Here is a 22032-nt window from a genome sequence, read left to right on the forward strand (position 1 = left end):
AAGTTGAAATTTTAAAGGCTGATCCTAGACACGTGATTCTTCACTTTGACTAGTATGATATTTGTTTTGAAGTTTGTGGTTAGAAAAATGATTTTCACTGTTTTGTTGTACTTTATTTATGTATATGTTTAAGATTGTAATTGATTGAGATGAAATTATTAATATGAGAATATGAAAATGTGATTAAGGATGTATACAATTGAGAAAGTAATTAGTTATGGTAAAAGTATTATTGTGATTATGATGAGTTTGTTAATGTATACAAGCATTGTATGTGTTTGATCTAATTTCATGGGTCTCATGTAGAGATTTATGGTGTTGTTATTTTAATGTATGCATTGGACTATGGATTCAAGTAAGGTGACATCTTAAAACTCTAATGATCATTCACACTCAAATAGAGTAGAATGATTCATGTGATGAGAGTAGCAGGAGATCTTCTAAGGCAAGATAATGACTTAGATGATCATGGATTAAACCTTGTGTATGGTAGGGAGAAATCTATTGGCAATGATTCTGCAGAGTAGCACAAGTACAAATCTACGGTGATTCTGATTCGATATGTATGTATATGGATAATTGAGTTTAGTGTCAATTGTTTGTGTGCAATTATGTGAATTATTGTAGTTTGTCCATGTATGGCTTATAATTGATATGTTTTAACAGTCTTAGCACATCGCTCCTTTTGTATACTAGCTTACTCTTGCATGTCGTGGTCTTATGTTGTTTTTTTTTTTTTGCGTTGATCATCACTATACGAGCAGAGGTAGATACTGGTTTAGAGACATCTTTGAAGGATGAGAAATCTGTAGTTACAATTGTGAGTTTGCAATAGATGTATGAGTGGTTAGTATGGGAATACCTTTGTAGGTTTAGTGTTGTTGTATACATGGTATATTTTTGTAATCTGAATTCTTAAAGATTTGTATTAATATATTTTTTATTCCAATAATCAACCTTTGAATATTATTATAAAATGTCTTATTTTATTAGTTTTATACTACTAAAATTAATGTCAATATAAAATTTCATAAATTTTTTTGAACCTACTTATCTAAAAATAGTTGTTAGAGATTAAAAAAAGTATTTCAATTTTTAAAGAGCTAAAAACCAATTATTATACTTGGATAAAAAAGAGAGAAATTTATTCATTAGTGACCAAAATCTTCACACTTGTGAATGTTTTCTAAATAAATTATTAAATCAAATTCTAACTTTATTTGAGTTTAATGTTGATACAGTAAAATAATTTCACAATGTGATTTTGTTATAAATTACAGTTAAGATAATTATTACAAAAGTGAACAAACTTATTATACATGATAGTTTATTATTTTTTAAGCAAGGTATAGCTAAAAGCCATTACACTAATTTCCCAGGTTGTAAAAATCCCTAATGTGACGTCGACATCTTATAACAAATTACAGTGTTTTTTTCTCATTTTATTTTATATTGTAAGTTTTTAAAATATTTATTTCTTTTTCTTTTCACTTTGGTACCGACTAATATGTTTACCTTAACTGTTGGATGAGTTCTTTTAACTGCATTGTAAAGATATGTATATTTGTTGAACTGTAGTTTGCAAACTAAAGTCTGCATTTTTTGTGAAACAAACTTTTATCTTCCGATAATGTTTCATATAAGAATAATAACCATGGTTGAAGTAGTAACGAGTATTTTAAATTTCAAAACAAATTAATCAAAATCCAAATTAATTTCTGAATTTCAAGGGTATCAAGCAAAAAAAAAAATCCACTTCATGAAAGGGCAAATGAAACAACTTTTAGAAACATCTAAAACAAACAAACATGAACTTATATAATCATCTTAAACCATAAACATTCTTCTTTTGTTGGACATGTCATATTAAGATTAAATCATGATTTTAAGTCAATTTTATAAGATTGGACTAAATTTAACCCTACTATGCCACCACCTATTATGGGTTCTTCCTTGTAGATACTAAACTCATTACCTTATTATCTTTTAAATTTGAAATTGTTACAGTCAATTCGTTAGATGTTTATTACACCTGAATATATATGTAGCTGGTGCTTACACTATGCTCAATACCTATTTACAAAGTCAATAATTTGATGAGATATGTTAATGGTAGATCACATCGTGCTAGATATATGTTTGAAACTGTAAATTGTGGTGTTCTGAAGGAGGAAGGAGGTAGCTAGTGTTGCAACAAATGTGGTGTCACAGTCACTGCTTCTGCGCCAAACTCAGAAGCTTCTTGGTAACAACTAAGTATAACACAACACAGTACTAAGTTGGCTCAAGCACTAGAACACGATTTCCTTCTAGGAACTACATTTTCATCTGTCCCTTTCGAAACAGAATGTCTAATTCTACCTTTTTCACTTCCTTCCACCCATCTCTTCAGCCTTTCAACCAACTTTTTCCTTTTTGAACAACCACTGTCACTGTTATGATGCTCATCAAAGGAAGGATCACTGTGATGCTCCAAAACAGAATTGTGTAGTTCATGCTCTGAGTCATAATGGATAACTACATCATTTCTTTCGAATTCCAATTCTGAATGGCTTTTATCTTGATCATGTTGTTGTTCATGAGGCCTCATTAGATCATGCCTTAAACAGGCATTGGTCCACCGCAAGTAAATCAGCTCTTTAGCTTCATCTGCTCGGTCCTTCTTCATCTGCTCCAGTTCATCCACAACCTGTTTGTACTCTTCCCTACTTACATCTCCAGCTTCAATCTGCAAATGGAAAACCTTATATTTAATGATTTAGATCCTTATAAACTCTCCCTCCAAACAAAGAATTCAATTGGAACACACTAACAGTAAAAAAAGTTATTTTTCTTCAATTGTTCAACCTTGGATTATGGCTAAAAAATACTAAACATAATATAAAGACTGATATATAATTGCTTGAGAACACAACCCCTTTTATGCTAATATATGATTTGAGTAACTGACACCAGATCAAGATTAAATTATATACACCCACCATCACTATTATTTTGATGATTGATCTGGGAAACCTTAGATTTGAAGCAGTAAATGATTGGTTTTATGCATTGCTTACCTCTGAAGCATGTGATTTTTCTGCTGTATCAAGCTTCTTCAGAAGTTCATTCTTTTCATCATGCAATTGATCCAAATCCCTCTGCAGCTCTTCCATTTTATCCTCTAGTTTACCAATGACATCAACTTTTGTTTCCAAGGCATCACGGCTTCTCAATATTTCTTCTTCGTCCATTTTGATCTTCAAAGCCTGCTCCTTGGCCACGCGGGTTTGTGCCTTTGATTTCCTCATCAGCTTCTGAAACTTCCTCCGAAGCATTCTATTCTCAGATTTCCAACGCTCTATCTGTTCTACAACTCTGAGATATTGAGCAACAAAACTCTCCAACCTCTTATTCTGTGTCTCCATCGATGAAATCTCCCTATCCAAGAAGTCAACACGTGCAGTCTCAAGCGACAACATGGTTTTGATCTCCCCAACCACAGTTTCTTGCTCCTTCAACCAACAATAACGATCAAACTGAAAACGCAAGGCCAACTCTTTCATTTGCATACCCTCAATCCTGCTTCTTAAGCCATTAATCTCCTCTTCTAAACATGGCATGTCAGGGATCAGAGAACTTTCAGCAACGACACTTTCATCCAAAGTTGTGCTATTTCCTTCATCTTCCATACAAGAGAGGCTATCACTATGACAACAACTTTCTTCATATGAAGGGTCGTGGTGGGAATTGTTTTCATGGGAACCTGCTCCATTTGGTGATAAAGAAGAGGTTTTAGAGAGGCTTTTCTTTGCCACGAACCAAGCATATACAAAACCAGCAAAAGACACGGCCAAAGGAACACCAGCTTTTAGGATCACTGGCTTCAGGACCTCATGCTTTGATGTTGAGTTTTCCATTCTGAAGAACAGAGAATTTGGTTAGACTTTTATTTTGATCAAAAACCCAATGGAAGACACTAAATATATTAACTTGATTCTTGCTGTGTGTTGCGTTAGCAAAGGTTTGAAAGATGTTTTACTTTTAGAGGAAGAAGCACAATGATATAGCTTTTTGACTTCCCCGAGAGGCCTTCTACGCCACCAAATGCTGTCAACTAGCCTTGTTCGTGCTCTTTGGAATCTAATTCTTTTCTGAATTAACAAAATTTTTGGCTTCTTTCCTTCTGGGGTAAACCATGGTGTGAGAGGATTTACAGGGATATCCATTGGGAATTACCAAAATGGAGAACTGCACTTCACTGGGAAAAATTATTCGTTGAATGGTATGATTTCATATAATAAGGTTTGAATCAAGACTGTGTAAATTATTACGATTTCATTATTAGGTCAACTGTAGTAATTATGATGATTTTGGATTTAGGGATTATTATGTGTCATGGGTTTAGGGTTTACGTGTGGGTGTGATGATACTAAATGACTATAAAACTTAAATATATTTTTATCTATGTATATTTTTTTATATACTAACTATTGATTTTTTTTTTGTGTGTGTGTTAATGCGTTTTCCATTGACAAGTTTAATATTTTCTTTCTAATTTAATTTTCCAGAAGAAAAGAGAGATCATATAAAAAAGCTTTAGAATACAAACTCGAGAAATCTTTTAACTTAAACTTTATGAAAAATTTATAGTCGACCATATACTTCACTAAGTGATCTCTGATCAACTTTATCATAAAATAGACTTAAAAGTTTAGGCTTCTGAATATCCAAAAAAAAAATGTTTTCAAATGAAAAAAAAAATTATAAATCTTAGTACTCTCACTGTGAAAATTCTCGGATATAATAATTTAATTTAAATAGATTAACTTTATTATTAGTAAGATATTTTTGAAATATAATTTCAGATTATGAAATCAGTGATTCAATAAACTTTTCAAGGATATATAATTTATCATTTTTTTTATATCGTTTGCTACTTTAATGAAATTTGCTTTCAATATTTGTAATATCTGAAAAAAAGAAGTCATCTCTGTTTCGTTCAAATACATACTTTTCATATTTTCCTCATTTAAATAACTTGAAACCACATATATTAAAAAATAGACTAAGAAAAATCTTTAACTTTGACTTCTGATTCGCTTATAAACCTTTTAATAAAATTAGGTTATGTTTTTGAATGTCGGTGCTTCAAATTCTGAAAAGTTTAGACGAACCTTCTTTTTTTTTTAATTTTCTATTCTATTGATAAATAATTGTAAACATTTAGTTAAATATTATGAAGTTGTTGAGATTTTCTATTATTTACAGTACTTAATGTTCTTATTAAAAAAAGATTAGAGTCCAAATTTTAAAAGAAAAAAAGTGACTTGTTTATAAAGAAAGATATTAAATATTTTTAATTACTTTAAAAGTAATATGCATCAGATCATTTTTTATGTTTTTGATATAATAACTGTCTTTGTAATAATTTTTTAAACTTATTTCCGTTCCTTAAGCTGACGTGATTTTCAAAATCTAAACTCAAGTACATGTTTTTGTTTTCGCTACCATTTAATGTTTAATAGTTAATTTATTGTGGTGTTCAATAATCCTAAACGAAAGCCCCCACTTTTAGAGGACAAAATTAAATCTTTAGAATTAGTGAATCACATACGCAGTGAGTAAAAAAAATCTTAATCCCGTAAAATTAGAAGCTTCGTAACTTAGGATAAACCCACTTAAATTTAAAGAAGCATATTTCATCCTTATATAAAGAAGAAAGAAACAGATATTTTTTTAAGCTTTAAAGAGTTCTTCTGGTTTTTCTAAACAAATAATATTATTTTGTTAATGTGTATTTTACTTGTTATCTTATTTTTACATCAGTATCAGTTACTTAATACATCTTGAGTGGTAAGGTATTAATTACGTGACTTATAATAGCACAACTCTCCCTCTTCTTTTTATATGTATAGGCTATTTTAGTCATAAAAAATTTATAACTATATACTTTAATAGCATGATTATCATTATTCTCACTTAAACATCTGATTCAAATAAATCTAATAACAGGGTTTCCAACATGAGCATACAAGAACCTCCTTGCACGGGGATAATGGAAGATTGGAGTAACATCGGCACCAACTGGCCGTGTTGCCCGCAGTCATTATTAAGTCTCTGGAAAGCAACCAATCTCTTTCCAGACCAAATCAGGTTGCCTTTTTCTTTAACAAAAACTGAAACAACATCTTTGGTAATTGATATATACTAGCCTCTTTGGGATGTGATCACCGGTTCACCAACAATGGCATGTGCCAGAAAAAGGACACAAGAAGTCGCATGAACAACAAATATTCAATTGAGAGCTCTCAAATTCCTTGAATATGAATTAAACTGCAGAAGATTGCATGGGATTAACAAAACCATCTAAGGCAATTGAGTATCTATATGTATATATGATTTTCAGAGTCACACAGACTCAAACTAGAAATCCGAAATCCAATGAAGTTCTTTTAGGAAACAATCATCTCTCATTTTGGCTAGTTTCTAAAATGGCTTTTAAAATGAATGCTAGTTAGTTCCTTCAGAAACTTGTTTGACAACAATTATTACCTGCTCACTTCCATTGACTTTTCATTGAGTGAAATAAAGACATAAGAACATTGTTTCACATCCTTAATACAAAAAATGGCACAACCAAGAAGACTAATAAATAAAGGACAGGTGAACAGAAACACAGAAACATGCCCTGATCTTGCGACACTTATCAAAGTAGGTGCAACAGAAAGTGGTACGATTTCATTATATACAACATAAAAATACTGACTACCTGAAGCAGATCAAGAAAGTTCAAACCCGGCATTTGAACTGATAGCATATAGAAGCTTTGCTCTCAAGGTGCCTGGACGTTTGTATGTCGGAAGCTGTAATCATTGAGAAGTGGAAAATAAAAGCATAAATAATTCAGAAGTATGACAAATTGACGAGAGATTGCCTGAAAATGCCAACAATTTTGTCTTAAGTGACTCCATCACTAAATGGGCATGGTTAGTTAGTGGACATACAAATGTCCACACTTATTACTAAGAAACCTATTTATATGATATTTTGAAATATGAGATCATGAAAAACTCAAGATTGTGATGCGTACTCATAAACAACATAAAGATCTTGACATTCAAGCATCTCATGCCAAATCCCAAACCCAAATACATTATTCATAAACCTACAAATCCCTGTGCTGGAGGCTCCTCACTTCACAAATGTACCGAGGGAGGGTAATACAACAAACCAAGGCAAAACTTTACTGTTGTGTCAAGGTCCTCCCTCCTTATTCATAGATTCAAAATAATAATAATAATAATAACCTTGGGAATTTAGAAATCTATCATGCTAAACGACTCCTCCTAAACGCAAAGTTAGGAATGTGTTTCCCTGTTACTATATTACATTAGTAGTACCTTAAGCGTATTGTAGCAGGTTGAAGCTGATGGAAGCCGATCTACATCCTGTCCTCCAATCGTTGCCCAAAGAGGAACATCACAAGCAACCTATGTAAACAAATAGACATGAGTGCTAATCAATGAAATCTAGACGTTTTATCATTAAAAAAATGCATCATTTTTATGGATCATCTAATAGCTGGACCTTGATGTTGCATAGGAGGGAAGGAGAATAACAGAAATCCTAGAAAAAAAAAAGGCAGGTGACAAGATAAAGGCTTGAGTATCTAATAGCAAGCACTCAAAGCACTAAATATCTAATGGAAAGCTTCTTCATTTGTAACATCTAGAGAAACAAATTATTTTAGATAACTGATTAGAAGAGTTCAAGACGTTTTGCTTCATAACTCAATTGCTGTGCTTAATATACTCAGCGTGAGCAACAGAAAAAATTCAAATATATCTTAATCATGAAAGAACAGAACAGAATGGGAACAGAGAGAAGTTAGTATAAATGATTTTGAATGCCCATCAAACATAAAAGATTAAGAACACACCTTGTGGATGGTTAGTGGTGGCTGCAAGTATTTGAACCCAAGTAATGGAGCACGAGAACAACTGGTGACAAATTTAAGAAGCATACAACGCTCTTAGGTTCAAAGCCTTTAATTACCTGTATACAATTGGCAGAAAGCAGAAAATGAATAAAGATAACTTAAAATTGGCATCTGCACAAATAGTACGAATTAACTAATAAATATAATTCATGAAGGTGAGAAAAATGCTCAAAAACCACGTGTCAGAGAAAGAGAGAGGATCTGTGGTTCAACCAAAAAAATGGAACCTAATAGCCCTTTCAAGAGAGAGACAGAGGAATGAAAGACCCCTGATTTTGTAGGATTTACTTCATCCATAACATACCGATCTTAAACAACAGAAAATATGAATAAATAACTTGACTCTTGTCGGTAACAGCCATTGTATCATTGTATGTATCTGACATGTTTGAAGTCTAGAACAACAATTTGATTGTTTTTGTTAGAAGTGGGTTTAAGCCTAAGTCAACCTCACAAAACTGACTTGTAAGATGAGGATTGCACTTGGCTTGTAAGGTGAGGATTGCACCCCACTTATATATTGTGAATTGACCTTATCTCTAATCGATGTAGGACTTCCAACACACTCTCTCATGCCGAGATATATTCATCTCGTGCGTAGGACTAGAAATATGTGGGTGGTCCGATAGCGGGTGAAACAAAATGTCCAAGAAATTTTGCTAGGATAGACTCTAACCTGGCTCTGATACCATGTTAGAAGTGGAGTTTAAACCTAACCCAACTCCACAAAATCGGCTTGTAAGGTAAGGTTTACACCTCACTTATATATTATGAATTGGCCTTATCTCTAATCGATATGGGACTTCGAACACACCCCCTTACGCCGAGGTATATTCATCTCGTGTGTGAGACAAGAAATTAGTGGGTGGTCTATTAGCGTCTCGATATTGGGTGGAACAGAAAGTCCTAGAAAATTCGCTAGGATAGGCTATAACTTGGCTCTAATACCATGTTAGAAGTGGACTTAAGAGTTTTGAAATGAAAAATGAAATTATCTTTTCCTGTAAGTTTTAGTAGCTCTACCCTCTTCTCGAAGGAAAAACTAGTGCCCTAAAGTCCCATTATTTTTTACAGAGCCATCCATGGAATGGAATTATTACCATGACAAGTCCAATTTACCCAAATTTATTGAAAATAATATAATAAAGGACGCAATTTTTTACAACAAATCATTTATTCTTACAAGAAAAATCAGCAGAAAAAAGTCTGCAAAATTTTCCACGTATTAGTTATATGATCACCATGCACAAAATTGGGTTTGATACTAGTAAATAAAGCAGAACAGAAGCAATATCATCAGCTTAAATAATTTGCATTGCATGGACAGTTTTAATACAAAAACAACTGGACAAATATTCATGAGAACTGTACATATTTGGGTTAGGATCCAAGTACACACGGTGTAATACTTAGTCAAATTACACTTTTAATTACTTTCTACACAATACAAATTTAATCAATCCAACTGTTGAATTTTATTATATTATCTCAATGATCACATCACATCTATAAAAAAAATAAAAAATAAAAACTTATTGAGATGAAATACCTCCCAAAATATCTTGATTGTCCGGCTTCCCTCATTGTAACCACCAGTATATCGAGTGTTATTTTTCAAATCATCAACATCAATATCATAATTGCCACCTGAAAGCAACTGCATTCCTGTCTAGCTAAGAAATCTTGCCGGTAAAATTAACTGACTAAAATGTAATTTTACTATATAAATATTTTTCACATTGGATGTAGTTGGTGAATAAATGACTCTGGATTTGGGGACTCTAATAGAGAATCTTTTTCTTATTATATTCATTTGGACAAATTAAATAGATACTTCAATACTGATACAGCGGACAATAACACTAAATGCAGAATTCTGTCACAAAAATGTCCTGCTGCCCTTTGTACAAGAAAGAAACAGAAAGAGTAAATTAGCAAAATAAAACCATTTCAACACACTAAGAAAGAGAAGATACCTGATTAAATTCACTAGCATTGAATAACTTCAACCAGGATGGAGATATAAGATCAGTTAACCCTCTATAAAACGCATTTGAAAAGGGCAACATCTGCAATTTCAATAAGGTCAAATCTATATCCATGATACAGCAGAGAATACAGAAGTGAATAACCTGCATTATACTACAGTAAACAATGGTAAAACCTGTTGGTTGAGTTTGTAGTCTGCCATTGCATGTATGTACTGCATCTTGTTCTCATTCGTTACAGAAATATCTTTGCCACCAGACTTAAGTTCAACCACATACCTTTTGCCCAATGATTCTTCGGTAACTGTGAAATCAAGACAGAGCTCCGTGACATCACCGTCATAATTCTGCATGAATGAGTATGTGAACCTTCCAGTAGAATGGCAAAATGCCAGAACACAAATACACAGTATCCACCAAAGTCAAACAAACTCAAGCTAAATTTTAAAAACAATGATACAATAAAATGCAGTACGAAGAACATTACTGAAGTTTTAAGACTGTCATGAATAATAGTTTTATTGTAGTTATATAACATCCAGTTACTACACCTAACCAGAAAAAGACATGGACTCTTTGAGCAATACTCATATACAATATTAGTTATGCTTTTAGTAGGATGGCAAATGGGCCAGGTTTGTCTACAGCATGGATTTTTCTTATGGTTTACCTTGACATACATAAGATTCCGGTATAGCTCTGGATCAAGTGTTGATAATTCATCAAGAAAACTATATCGTCCCAAAAGCTTTTGTACAAAAACATGGGAGAAAGAGTAATCAAGTAATATTCCTTCATATAGAGCTTTCCCAACTACTCTTCCAAGGAATTCAATCATCTGAAGACCATTCTCCAAATATCTGGCAGAAGCAGTTGGAACTAGAAGCCTGTCTGAAGTTGAGGTTTGGGAAAATAGTCCATATCTAAGACAAAAAGGACGAGGTGTCAGTTTACAAAGTCAATTCTTAAAGATGCAATAACCAAGAAATAAAATCGAGAAAGTTCAAAATATTTATGTTGTCAAACTTACTCAGGAGCAAATGCTGCTTTTGACAAGTCAGTCAGAAACTCCTTAGATAACCCACCATAGTCCAGGCCAGCCTCAAGAAGACCACATTCACTAACAAATGATACATGGATGGAAGACTTCAACCTTGACCCAAGGGAATTTAATTGCCGAAATCCATCTTCAACAATATGACCCCGACGTACTACTATCTCAATGGCTCGTGAACCAGGTTCAGAAATTTCACCGGCCATTTTTCGAGATGCTTTATCCATCTTGATGAATTCACGGAACATCTCAACTCTATTGCAGTGATTAAACAGATGATTGAGTTCTTTCTATAATCTATAGTAGACCATATAATGTCTTAAACTCAACAAATGTCATGATTTTGATGACAAGTTGCAATCAAATATCCCATCTGAACTCAGTTACTCTACTTTTCTTAAAAGAAATCCAACTCCATCATATTGATCAATACTATCATTGACAACAGTTTATTCCGATTTATTTTCTTTACTTATGTCTTTCTAATGTTTAACATATAGTGTATAATTCATACATAAATACAACCACTCAAGTATACAATGTCCATTACTTCATACTATAAATGAGTAATATTATTTCAAAATGATTTTCATGAGCATATCAAATTTAAGGTAGTTCGAAAGATAAAGTGATAATATCAGTAATCTTCTACATTCTCTGTTTAAAGATTTTCCATTTGACTAGCCAACAGTAGAAGGAACAAAAAATAATATATGAATGTACCTCGAAATGTTAATTTAGTTTATACAAGCTGGGTGACTAGACAACCAAATTAAGATCATCTTTTTATGTAACTTATAATTTCTGCTCAAGTGATAAAATTTAACAAATCGATTCATTTTGGCTGCAACACAGATCATCTAGCTCTTCATTTCTACCCTATCCTTCAAAGCAATCAATACAATGCAACAACTGAAATGTCATAAGACATAAATAACAGAATAGCATAATTAGATAAAACATTTATCAGTTTTCTTAATGGTCATGGAATTAGTTACCTCTCCTCAAAAGGAAAAACGTGAGGAACAATAGTGACAGCAGAACCAACACTCAGTGAAGCTGATGAATCATCATGTCTCAGGTTCGCTGCTAAAACTTCATGAGTTCTGGCAGCAACAGCAATTGGTGGCCGGCTTTTTCTAGCAGGAGAAAGCCACAATGCAGGAGGACAAAATGGGTGCCTGCAATCCCTTTCATACAGTAAATGTAAGCATCTGATAGCACAATCCATTAAGGACTTATTATGATGACCACCAACATGGGATAAGCCATTATAAACCAATGTATTGAGCATAGACGCAATTTTTCTTTGCTGCTCTATTTGGAATGGAACCTAGAAACATTATATTGCAAAAAGTTAGTTTGAAAATGTGAATTAATTGATGGAAGAACGGGGATAAGGAGCAACAGATCAGTTACCTGTTTCTCATAGAACTCTATGTCATCAAGAACTAAAAGCAGGTGAGAATAGGTCGCACAGAAAATATGAAGCATAGCAAACATATCTTTTGGAATGCCTTGCGGCCCATTCCTCATAGGTTCTATGTCCCATATATCTGATGAATCGTCATTCGCTCGGCTAGGCTCACTGTGACTGCTACTAAAGTCAGTGCAATCTGTTGCTGCTCGTGACCTACCTGCAATTTTATGAAGTACATTGACCCACTTATTAGGCCCATCTTTACTGACTTCTTTTTGCATCTTCTCAAAGGCTTTATGTTTGCTGTTTTCACTTATGTAATTATCAAAATTATGTTTGTCTCCTGAAAAAAAGGAACCCTCCAGTACACTCCACAATTTCACAAGAAATCCAGGAGTGAATGATAGCATGTTGAGAACTGATAATGAGCCACGAATTGGACTCAACACTGAAAATATTCTAAGTACGTTAGAATAAAAAAGAGCAACATCACACAATTCTAGATTTCCCGGACATTCAAGGCTACTTGATGGCACAGTCTCAGCCTTGTTTATGGAATCTCTATCAATTGATGCCAAAAGAATTTTGAGATGCCACTGCTGACAAACAGGTCTAAACTGATCCATGTATGACAATATTAAGGATTCATTGGTCGCTTCACCCTCATGCTGAACTGCATCAACTGGGTGTGTTGAACTTTCACCGTCAGTTTGAAGGGCTTTCTTTTTCTTTCTGACCCACCCAATATTATCAAGACAAGCCAGCAGAGCCTCTGATAGAGTAATAACAACATGGACATACAATCCATGGTCTAAACCTTGATTGAAGGATTCATTCTCATTCACTGTTGCTAAGCAGATAATGTTAGCTAGGGCCCAACCAACTGGTGGAATAGCCTTGAAAGAGACAGGAATCTCTGATTTGATGAACTCTGACATCTCCATCAAAACTTTCTCTTTCAAAATCTGTTATTGCCTGTCAGAGTTTAATCAGTTCTGATATGTTTAACTTCTCAATTGTGAAGTCATATGATCTTATTGACTTGAGTTAAAAGCTAATGGAATGGAAGGCATATTCAAGAGAAAAGTTCAAAATCTAATAATTCAATTAAGGCTCGCTATTTTTAATTCCAACTGTCACAGGAAAGCAGCATCTAAATATATCATGGAGGTTTTTCTCTTCACCATCGATACTATAAAATATGCATTTAGGCAAAAAAAAGTTATTTGATAACTAAGGGTGAAAAATTCATCTTTCAATGATTATTTTTTCACTTTTATAGAAAAATATGCAGTGTTTTCAGTTAGAATATTGTATCTATATATTACTGGATATAAATAGTGAAAAATGATTACAAGGAATATTTAAAAATAAGAGCAGAACAATTATTTGCATCATCATAATTGCAATACTAAATGATGATACTCCAAATACAAAAATTAGCTTTAAAGTAAGAAAGGTACATCTTTGATTTTGCAAGCATACAACTACAACATCAAAAAATATGTATGCATAGAGAAGCCCAATGTGCCCGCCCAATCATCAACTCAGTATGTTGAAAGTTAGCACTAGTTTAATTAAATTATAAATATGCATTAAATTTACATGATCTATCACTGTCTTGAAAAAGAAGAAGAAAGTAATATTCAAAGAGAATAAAGAACAATTAAAGAGACCGTGTTGTCATTGAAATAAAACAGCAGACTAATAATTTAGCAGTTGCAAATATTCTACTTTAATAATGATGCTTACCAATAGAGTTTGGAAGCATGGAAACAAAATAGACTTGTGCTTTAAAGCTGGTAGAAGAATAAGGGGGAGATGTTGCACTAGCCAAGGTATAGTCAGCAGATAAACAATATACTGCTCAGCAGCATAGTTGAAATCTAGCGTATGAGGCACTTCTGCATCATAGTTTATCAGATAAAACGGCCGTACAGCTAAAGTTATTACACTTGCAGTAATGAAAAAATTTTCATCTGCCTGGGCGATGGTCTTTGACTGGGGAGAATGATTTTCTAATGCACTAATATATCTTCCAATAGACACATAACAACCACTTTTCTCACTGCCCATGAACTGAATTAAATCTTTCACCGCTAAATCTGCATCAAAGTGGTTGTCATTTGTAATTCCTTTCCATCCTTTCAGATCAGTTAACATTACAAGAATACGCATAGCAAGAGATGTAACAACAGTAATATCTTGGGACCCCGAAGGGCGTTCGCTGAACTCTGAAAGAATAAGAAAACTAAGAAAAGTGAGCTTGCGTGCCTGGTATCTCCATATTCTTCTTTCTTCAGTTGTACCAATTGCCAGAAAGCAAAAGTTCAGCTTTGAATCTAACCAAACACAAAAATAGACCCATTAGTAATGTATTAATTACATTAAACAAAAGGAAAAATGGGAAGCAAGGAGGGTGGGGGGGACAGCCCTTTTGCACTCTCAAAACTAAGAAAAATAGCACAACAAAAAGTATCTTGGTATTCATTATTTCATATAATCTCTTGTCATGTAACTAAAATAAACTGGCTTGTATAATCAGAAAGTCAACTTCAAATCTAATAAAATAACATCCAAATAAGAGGATATACCAGAAGATTTCAGGCTTTCCAGTACGACTGTAAAGCACAGTTTCATAGAATCTACTCTCTTGCAGCGGACCTTTTCACGCTGAGTGGAGATAAGGGTAATAAAGAACAGAAATGGTCTCAATAAATTGTTTGAAATCCAATTTGCTGTCATTACACCAGTATAACGATTCACTGCTATCTCCCACTCTTGCTGAAGTTGCAGAGAAACTGCCTTTGTGACCTTGAAGCGCCTCCAAACTCTCTGTTAACATTAAAAAATAGCCCTTATTTCTCCACTTTGATCCAACAGAAGGTACAAACGAAAAGTATAATGTACTAACAAATTGCAGTTCCAACTTTCTAATGTTGTGTTTACAACAATGTAGGCTTCAAGTGTACAAACTTTTATTTTCAACGACTCTAAGTTCATCGGCTTCATGTTTGGAACAAAAGTAATACCAGGCATAGTCTAAAAAAGTATTAAGAAATATCCTAAGAAAACATGGACATTAAATATTGCATTTCACTTTGTAACCCATTGCTTCTATAAGCAGTCAAGAAATGACACTGAATGAACAACAGCTCACAAACAAAAATTTTGACATAAAAGGGAAGTCACAACACTGACTCCATTCTGATGTCTAGGGAAAGTAAGATGTACACAAGTTGTGAGCATATAGGGTGTTTCCACAACCAGAACTCACAGCCAAGAGATCACATCAAGCTACAAACCGAGGTTCATTGAGAAACATGGAAACTTCTAAATGTTAGTTATGTTGTAATAGAGTATATCACTCAGATTCTATCATTCCTCCCCCTATACTTACTTTCCTAATAGTTTTCTTTGTGAAAGACAGTTGTTTCATACAGTTGCTATACAATTGATTACTTTTACTCCTTTACCAGATTTCTAACTTACAGTTGAGGCTCGCTCATTACAAATATGAGAAACCACAGCTATGTCAAAAAGAGAAGAATAATAGTTTTACAGATTCATTTTTTTCTAAACCTTGGAGTTTTCTTTTCTCTCTCAATTTCCTCTTCTGGTGTAATCATAACGTGTCAAACCAGTATCCGTGTCGGACATTGCATTAACACTTTGATTACTTCTAGTTTTTTCTTTTATAATTTCACAACGCTATAAAATTCAGCACAATAACAAATAGATAAATTTACCATTTTATCATGTCTACAATGACCCATACTCATTTGAAACACGAATTCTCTCTATTTGCATAACATTTTTACTCATACTAATTTTACATGACTTTTGTAAAAGTCATATGTATCCTCTGCATATGACAATCTTGTTTGAAAGAGAGAAGGACCATCTCATGCAGTACAGTACTTCCTCCGAATATTTTTAGTTACCTAGGTTTCGGATCTGAAACCACTAATGAAGGTAAATTTGTCCATGAGTTCAGTGATAAATTAATTTTATGCATGCTATAAGCTTGCAGTGCCACATAATTTCTAGAATTTACCGTATTCCTGCGCCCAAGTGGCGTGTTAACTTTTAAAATGAAAGAAATTGAAAGAACCTGAATGAAGAGAGCAGCAGCAGCAGCTCGTTTTGCATAATTGCGAAGTTCTCTTTCCTGAGAGACCTTCTGAAGAAGAGCGTCTCGCGTTATCTCCTTCGCACTTGCTCCTCTCAGCGATACCTTAACGACAAAATTAACAACAAGCTCCATAATCAGAACACCCACTAATGATCAAAATTTAATTACTTGAGTAATTGATCGCGGAGGCAAATCGAGCGCAGTATTCATGCGAAATTAAGGAACGAGATTGATTGATTGATTGATTGATTGATTGCATGTAAGAAGAGTGAGTGAGTGAGTACCTACCTGCTGCTTACGAGGTGCGTCCATGGAAATCACTTGCCGAGCTCAGCCTCGATTCTCAATTCCGTTGATTTCCCTTCTCCATCGCCCTTTGCTTTATTTTTAAGTTAGTTTCGCTGTCAAAAAAACAAAACCAAACAAGGAGAAGTATGTTTTAAGTTTTATCTCACAAAAGTTGACCACTGATTTTCTTTTATTTTGTGATTTGTGAAAACTGAGTACCGTCCCTACTATTTATTAAAAAAATTATTAATTTAACATTTTATATAAAAAAATGCTATATTATATATTATATATATACTATAAAGTCGAGGTAAAAATAGGTTAGATCCTAGAAGTATTTTAACATCTAACAATTACATAAAAGAAGATTATTTAAAATTAGAAAATATCATAAATTTAAAATAAAACTACGTGATAAATGAGAAAGTTGGTCCTGGAGAAGTGATGGGGTTTGCTCGTGAGAGAAATTGTGAATATATGACCGGGTGTGTGTTTACGCGCCCAGGATGGAGAGTGGAAATTGCAGTTGCAACATAGGATATGGTATTGCTACCGGTGTGGATAGATGGCACCCAAGCCTCCATTGCAAATCCTTCAACTCTTCCCTTTTCCTCAAACCACCGTCCTCCAAACCTCTTTCCCTCTCTCTCCGCCGCAACCTCCGTCATGCCACACACTACCTCTCCCCGGACTCCCACTCCCTCATCCACGCACTCCACGTCTCCTCCCGCGCCGCCGACACCCAACTCGTCAAGACCGTCCACGCCACGCTCCTTAAACTCCACGAACACGACACACACCTTTTCAACGCCCTCATCTCCGCTTACCTCAAACTCCGCCTCTTCCCCCACGCCCTCCGCCTCTTCCTCTCTCTGCCTTCACCCAACGCCGTCTCATACACAGCCCTCATCTCCGCCCTATCGAAGTGGCCCAACCGCGAGCACCACGCACTCAAGCTCTTCCTCCGCATGACGCACTCCCACCTCATCCCCAACGCGTACACATACGTCGCCGTTTTAACTGCCTGCACAAGAATTCTCCATTTCCAGTTGGGCCTCCAGGTTCACGCTGCCGCTCTCAAAACGGCCCATTTCGATTCCACCTTCGTGGCAAACGCCCTCGTTTCTCTTTACGCCAATCATGCCCCTTTCCACGATGCGCTTAAACTCTTTAACCAAACACGGCACAGGGACATTGCGTCGTGGAACACTATTATCTCTGCTGCAGTGCAGGAATCCATGTACGACACTGCGTTTCGGTATTCCGTGACATGCAGACGACGGATGCGTTTCGAATCGATGATTTCACCTTGTCGATACTTTTGTCTGCGTGTGAGTCGTTGGTGGAAGGTCAGCAAGTTCACGCACACGCTGTTAAATTAGGGTTGGAAAGTAGTTTGAACGTTGGAAATGGACTCACTGGGTTTTACACTAAGTTTGGAACCCTTGAGGATGTGGAGTGGTTGTTTGAGGAGATGAAAGTGAGGGATGTTATAACTTGGACTCAGATGGTGACCGTGTATATGGAGTTTGGGTTGGTGGATTTGGCTCTGAAGGTGTTTGATGAAATGCCCGAGAAGAATTCTGTGTCTTATAACGCTGTTTTGTCTGGGTTTTGTCAAAACGAGGAAGGCTTAGAGGCGATGAAGTTGTTTGTCAAAATGGTGGAGGAGGGTTTGGAGTTGACCGATTTTAGTTTGACTAGCGGAGTACATGCTTGTGGATTGATCGGTGATCCCAAGTTCAGCAAGCAGGTTCATGGGTTTGCGGTGAAGTTTGGGTTTGGATCAAATGCTTGTATTGAAGCGGCATTGCTTGACATGTACACGAGGTGTGGTAGGATGGTGGATGCGGAGAAGATGTTTCTGAGATGGGAGGTGGAGCAGTTTAGCTCTGTGTCTTGGACAGCCATGATATGTGGCTATGCTCGAAACGGGCGGCCAGAGGAGGCCATTTCTCTTTTCCACGTTGGTCGATCCAATGAAAAGGTGATTATGGATGAAGTTGTGGTGACTTCGATGCTTGGTCTTTGTGGAACTGTTGGCCATCATGATATGGGTAAGCAAATTCATGGTCATGTTGTTAAATGTGGTTTGGGATCTAACTTGGAAGTTGGAAATGCACTTCTTAGCATGTATTTTAAGTGTGGGAACGTGGACGATGCAATGAAGGTGTTTCATGATATGGCTTATACAGATATAGTTACGTGGAATACTTTGATCTCAGGAAATCTTATACACAGACAAGGAAACAGAGCATTGGAAGTATGGGTGGAAATGCAGGAGAAGAACGTAAAGCCTGACCAAGTTACATTTGTATTGATAATTTCAGCTTACAGGCAAACCAACTCAAATTTGGTCGATGATTGTCGTAGTTTGTTTAACTCAATGAAAAATGTTTATCAAATTGAGCCCACATCCATGCATTATGCTTCCTTCATCAGTGTTTTGGGTCACTGGGGTTTTCTGCAAGAAGCACTAGAAACTATCAATAAAATGCCTTTCCAGCCTTCAGCTCTTGTTTGGCGCGTATTGCTTGATGCTTCCAAACAGCATCAGAATAAAATGATTGGAAAATGGGCTGCTCAGAATATTCTTTCCTTCGAACCTAAAGATCCTTCAACGTTTATACTTGTTTCAAATCTGTATTCTGCATCTGGGAGATGGGACCGCTCTGACATGATCAGGGACGAGATGAGGCAAAAAGGGATTCGCAAACACCCAGCTCAAAGTTGGATCATTTCTGAGAAGAAAATACATACATTTTATCCGAGAGATAGATCACATCTTCAGGAGAAAGACATATACAGTGGCTTGGAAATTCTGATCTTGGAGTGCCTAAAAGTTGGATATGAACCTGACACGAGCTTTGTTCTCCATGAAGTAGAGGAGCATCACAAAGAAATTTTTCTATTCCATCACAGTGCTAAACTGGCAGCAACTTATGGGATACTGATGAGCAAGCCTGGAAAGCCCGTTCGGATTGTAAAGAACATCCTTCTTTGTGGGGACTGCCATACATTCTTAAAATATGCATCAATTATCACGAAAAGAGATATATTTCTGAGAGATTCTTCTGGATTTCATTGTTTCTCCGGTGGCCAGTGCTCGTGTAAAGACTGCTGGTGAAACGCTGGCTCTTGTAGCCGGTCATCATGATTTATATCAGTTGTCTTTGCTGAATAATTTTGTTAGTTATAGGATAGCAATGTTAGATAAGAGTTGTATGAGATTTTTCTATAGATGTTACAACCAATCATCTAAGGAGAAAATGAGTAAAACAGCAAGAGGAAGTGGAAGAAAGGTTCTCCTTTACAAATGTTTCTGTAAAAAATTTAGGGGTTAGAGCTGCACATTCTCATCTTAACAAAGATGTATTTTGTCAGTTTATTGATAATCTTTGTATGTCTGAAATCTAACACGGTTGGTATTTACCAACTCAGCTTCGTATTTTTTCATTGTTTGGAGTATTGAAATATTTACTCCAACTACATTAATTTTAAATGTTCGATTGACTTTTTTATTCGTGTATGAAAATAGCCTTTCTTTTTCCTTGAAAGTTACACTTTGCAATGTAATAGGTTAATCTACTATAAATATTGAAATATCATGTACTGGTGAAATCCCAAAATGACCCTTACTTAGACAGTTGACACATTTCTGTTTTTACCCATTTTACATGCTTCAGCAATTGACATTTGTCCCTTTAACAGGACTTTTTGCTATATTATTTGTGCATTAGCAATTGGCGGGGACACTGTAGATGCTGTGTACATAATTCAAATCAATGTTTCAGGCTTGATACATTGTGTATAACATTTCTGGTGTTTGTTTTTTCCTTCATATCATTTGAGGAAGTGCTCGTTTTTCCTTCATATCATTTGAGGTAGTGTTTGTATTTTCCTTCTTCTTCTTCATTGCACCTCTGGTAGAAGGTATGGTCTTAGTAAAAGGGTATATTTTCGGGTGTGGGTTTTGTTGGGTTGGTATTTATTGTCTGTGGTGCTCGTGTAGTAGTTTCTACATTGTACATCTATGGTATGGGTTTTTTTTGGTGTTGTGTTTGGTTAGAATGTGTTATATATGTGCTTCTATTTTCTTTCATTTTGGTGGTGTTTTTATTTTCGTTCTCCATCTTAGACTACTCTTGCGGAAGAAATTTTCATCTTCACAAATGGTCGACTATATATATTTATATATAAATATAAAGGAAAGGATATTACTTTCTGCACCCTATCATCTTTCTTCCTGCATCCTGTCACTTACTTTATTACTTCCACAATTCATTCTCCGGAACATAATAAATAAACCATTCCGGAAATCTTTTTCCAGAAATCAACCACACCCCGCTCTTACAAAAAACATTTTCTGAGAAGTGTTTGATCGGGTGGGAGGTGAAATCTCAAGGGGTGCAGGAAGCTTTAGCTGGAAGGAAGTTCATCAGGATGCTACTTGAGCCCAAACTGATGGATATAGTGAGAAAAATTACCTTGATTGGAATTCAAATTTTGGATGTGAAAAAATCAATATTGTTTTAATCTATAATTATCTAAACATGTATTGCTTTAAGTCTATTTAAGTAGATTTATTCTAAATATAAATTCATAGTTTTCTTAAGCCTTTTATTTTAAATCGAATGCACTTAATTAGATATTTTTTGGATTTTGAGAAAATTCAAAATTAATTTGAGACAAAACGATTGAGATAGAATTAAATTGGTTCAATTCTAAGGTCGAGATAAAGTTGATTTAGAATGAACTTTGAGGTGAGTATATCCAAGACAGACATCAAGTTAAATGGTTTAGGCAGAGTCGAGCTCAATCTACCTAAACTAAAGCTCGAGCCAAGTTGATCGAGTAAAAAAATTTATTCGAGTTTACCTTAACTAAAAGGTTAAGTAAAACCAACCTAAATCCAATATCGAAACGATATATCTCGAGTCGAAAGTTACACTAAGTTGTTTGCACTAGAATCTAAATTAAATCATTTAAAACTGAATGTCATAAATTTAAATTTAAATTGGATTCGATCTAAATTTAATCCAATTTAAATTAGATTTAAAAATTAAAAATCTAGTTAAAATAGATTAAAATTATGAATTCAATCTATAAATTAAATTTAGACTAAACACATAACTATTCTTATTAATTTGGTTTTAGGCGTTAGTG

At 34.8% G+C, this 22032-nt stretch overlaps 3 protein-coding genes across 3 annotated transcripts; 1 reads left to right on the forward strand and 2 right to left on the reverse strand.

The window, feature by feature from the left end:
- Positions 1 to 1995: 1995 nt before the first annotated feature.
- LOC114178795 (protein CHUP1, chloroplastic-like) lies at positions 1996 to 4242 on the reverse strand. The gene is made up of 3 exons (XM_028064889.1): positions 4022 to 4242; positions 3060 to 3900; positions 1996 to 2728 (listed from the first exon to the last, which is right to left on the reverse strand). The coding sequence occupies exons 2-3, from the start codon at positions 3897 to 3899 to the stop codon at positions 2285 to 2287; spliced, it is 1284 nt and encodes a 427-aa protein (XP_027920690.1). The 5' UTR covers position 3900; positions 4022 to 4242; the 3' UTR covers positions 1996 to 2284.
- A 1690-nt stretch (positions 4243 to 5932) lies between these two features.
- On the reverse strand, positions 5933 to 17091 carry LOC114176746 (E3 ubiquitin-protein ligase UPL7). The gene is given in 16 exon segments (XM_028061889.1): positions 5933 to 6315; positions 6752 to 6845; positions 7383 to 7472; positions 7922 to 8016; positions 8019 to 8037; positions 9531 to 9638; positions 9958 to 10050; positions 10146 to 10316; positions 10640 to 10892; positions 11000 to 11278; positions 12022 to 12356; positions 12443 to 13408; positions 14196 to 14785; positions 15038 to 15278; positions 16558 to 16680; positions 16867 to 17091. Coding segments are annotated over 15 exon segments (3471 nt in total). The 5' UTR covers positions 16891 to 17091; the 3' UTR covers positions 5933 to 6315; positions 6752 to 6761.
- A 174-nt stretch (positions 17092 to 17265) lies between these two features.
- LOC114164143 (pentatricopeptide repeat-containing protein At5g03800) lies at positions 17266 to 20387 on the forward strand. The gene is given in 2 exon segments (XM_028048688.1): positions 17266 to 18120; positions 18123 to 20387. Coding segments are annotated over 2 exon segments (2619 nt in total). The 5' UTR covers positions 17266 to 17372; the 3' UTR covers positions 19994 to 20387.
- The last annotated feature ends 1645 nt before the right edge of the window (positions 20388 to 22032 follow it).

Source organism: Vigna unguiculata, chromosome 1, assembly GCF_004118075.2.
Source record: "Vigna unguiculata cultivar IT97K-499-35 chromosome 1, ASM411807v1, whole genome shotgun sequence".
In the NCBI taxonomy this organism is placed as follows: domain Eukaryota; kingdom Viridiplantae; phylum Streptophyta; class Magnoliopsida; order Fabales; family Fabaceae; genus Vigna; species Vigna unguiculata.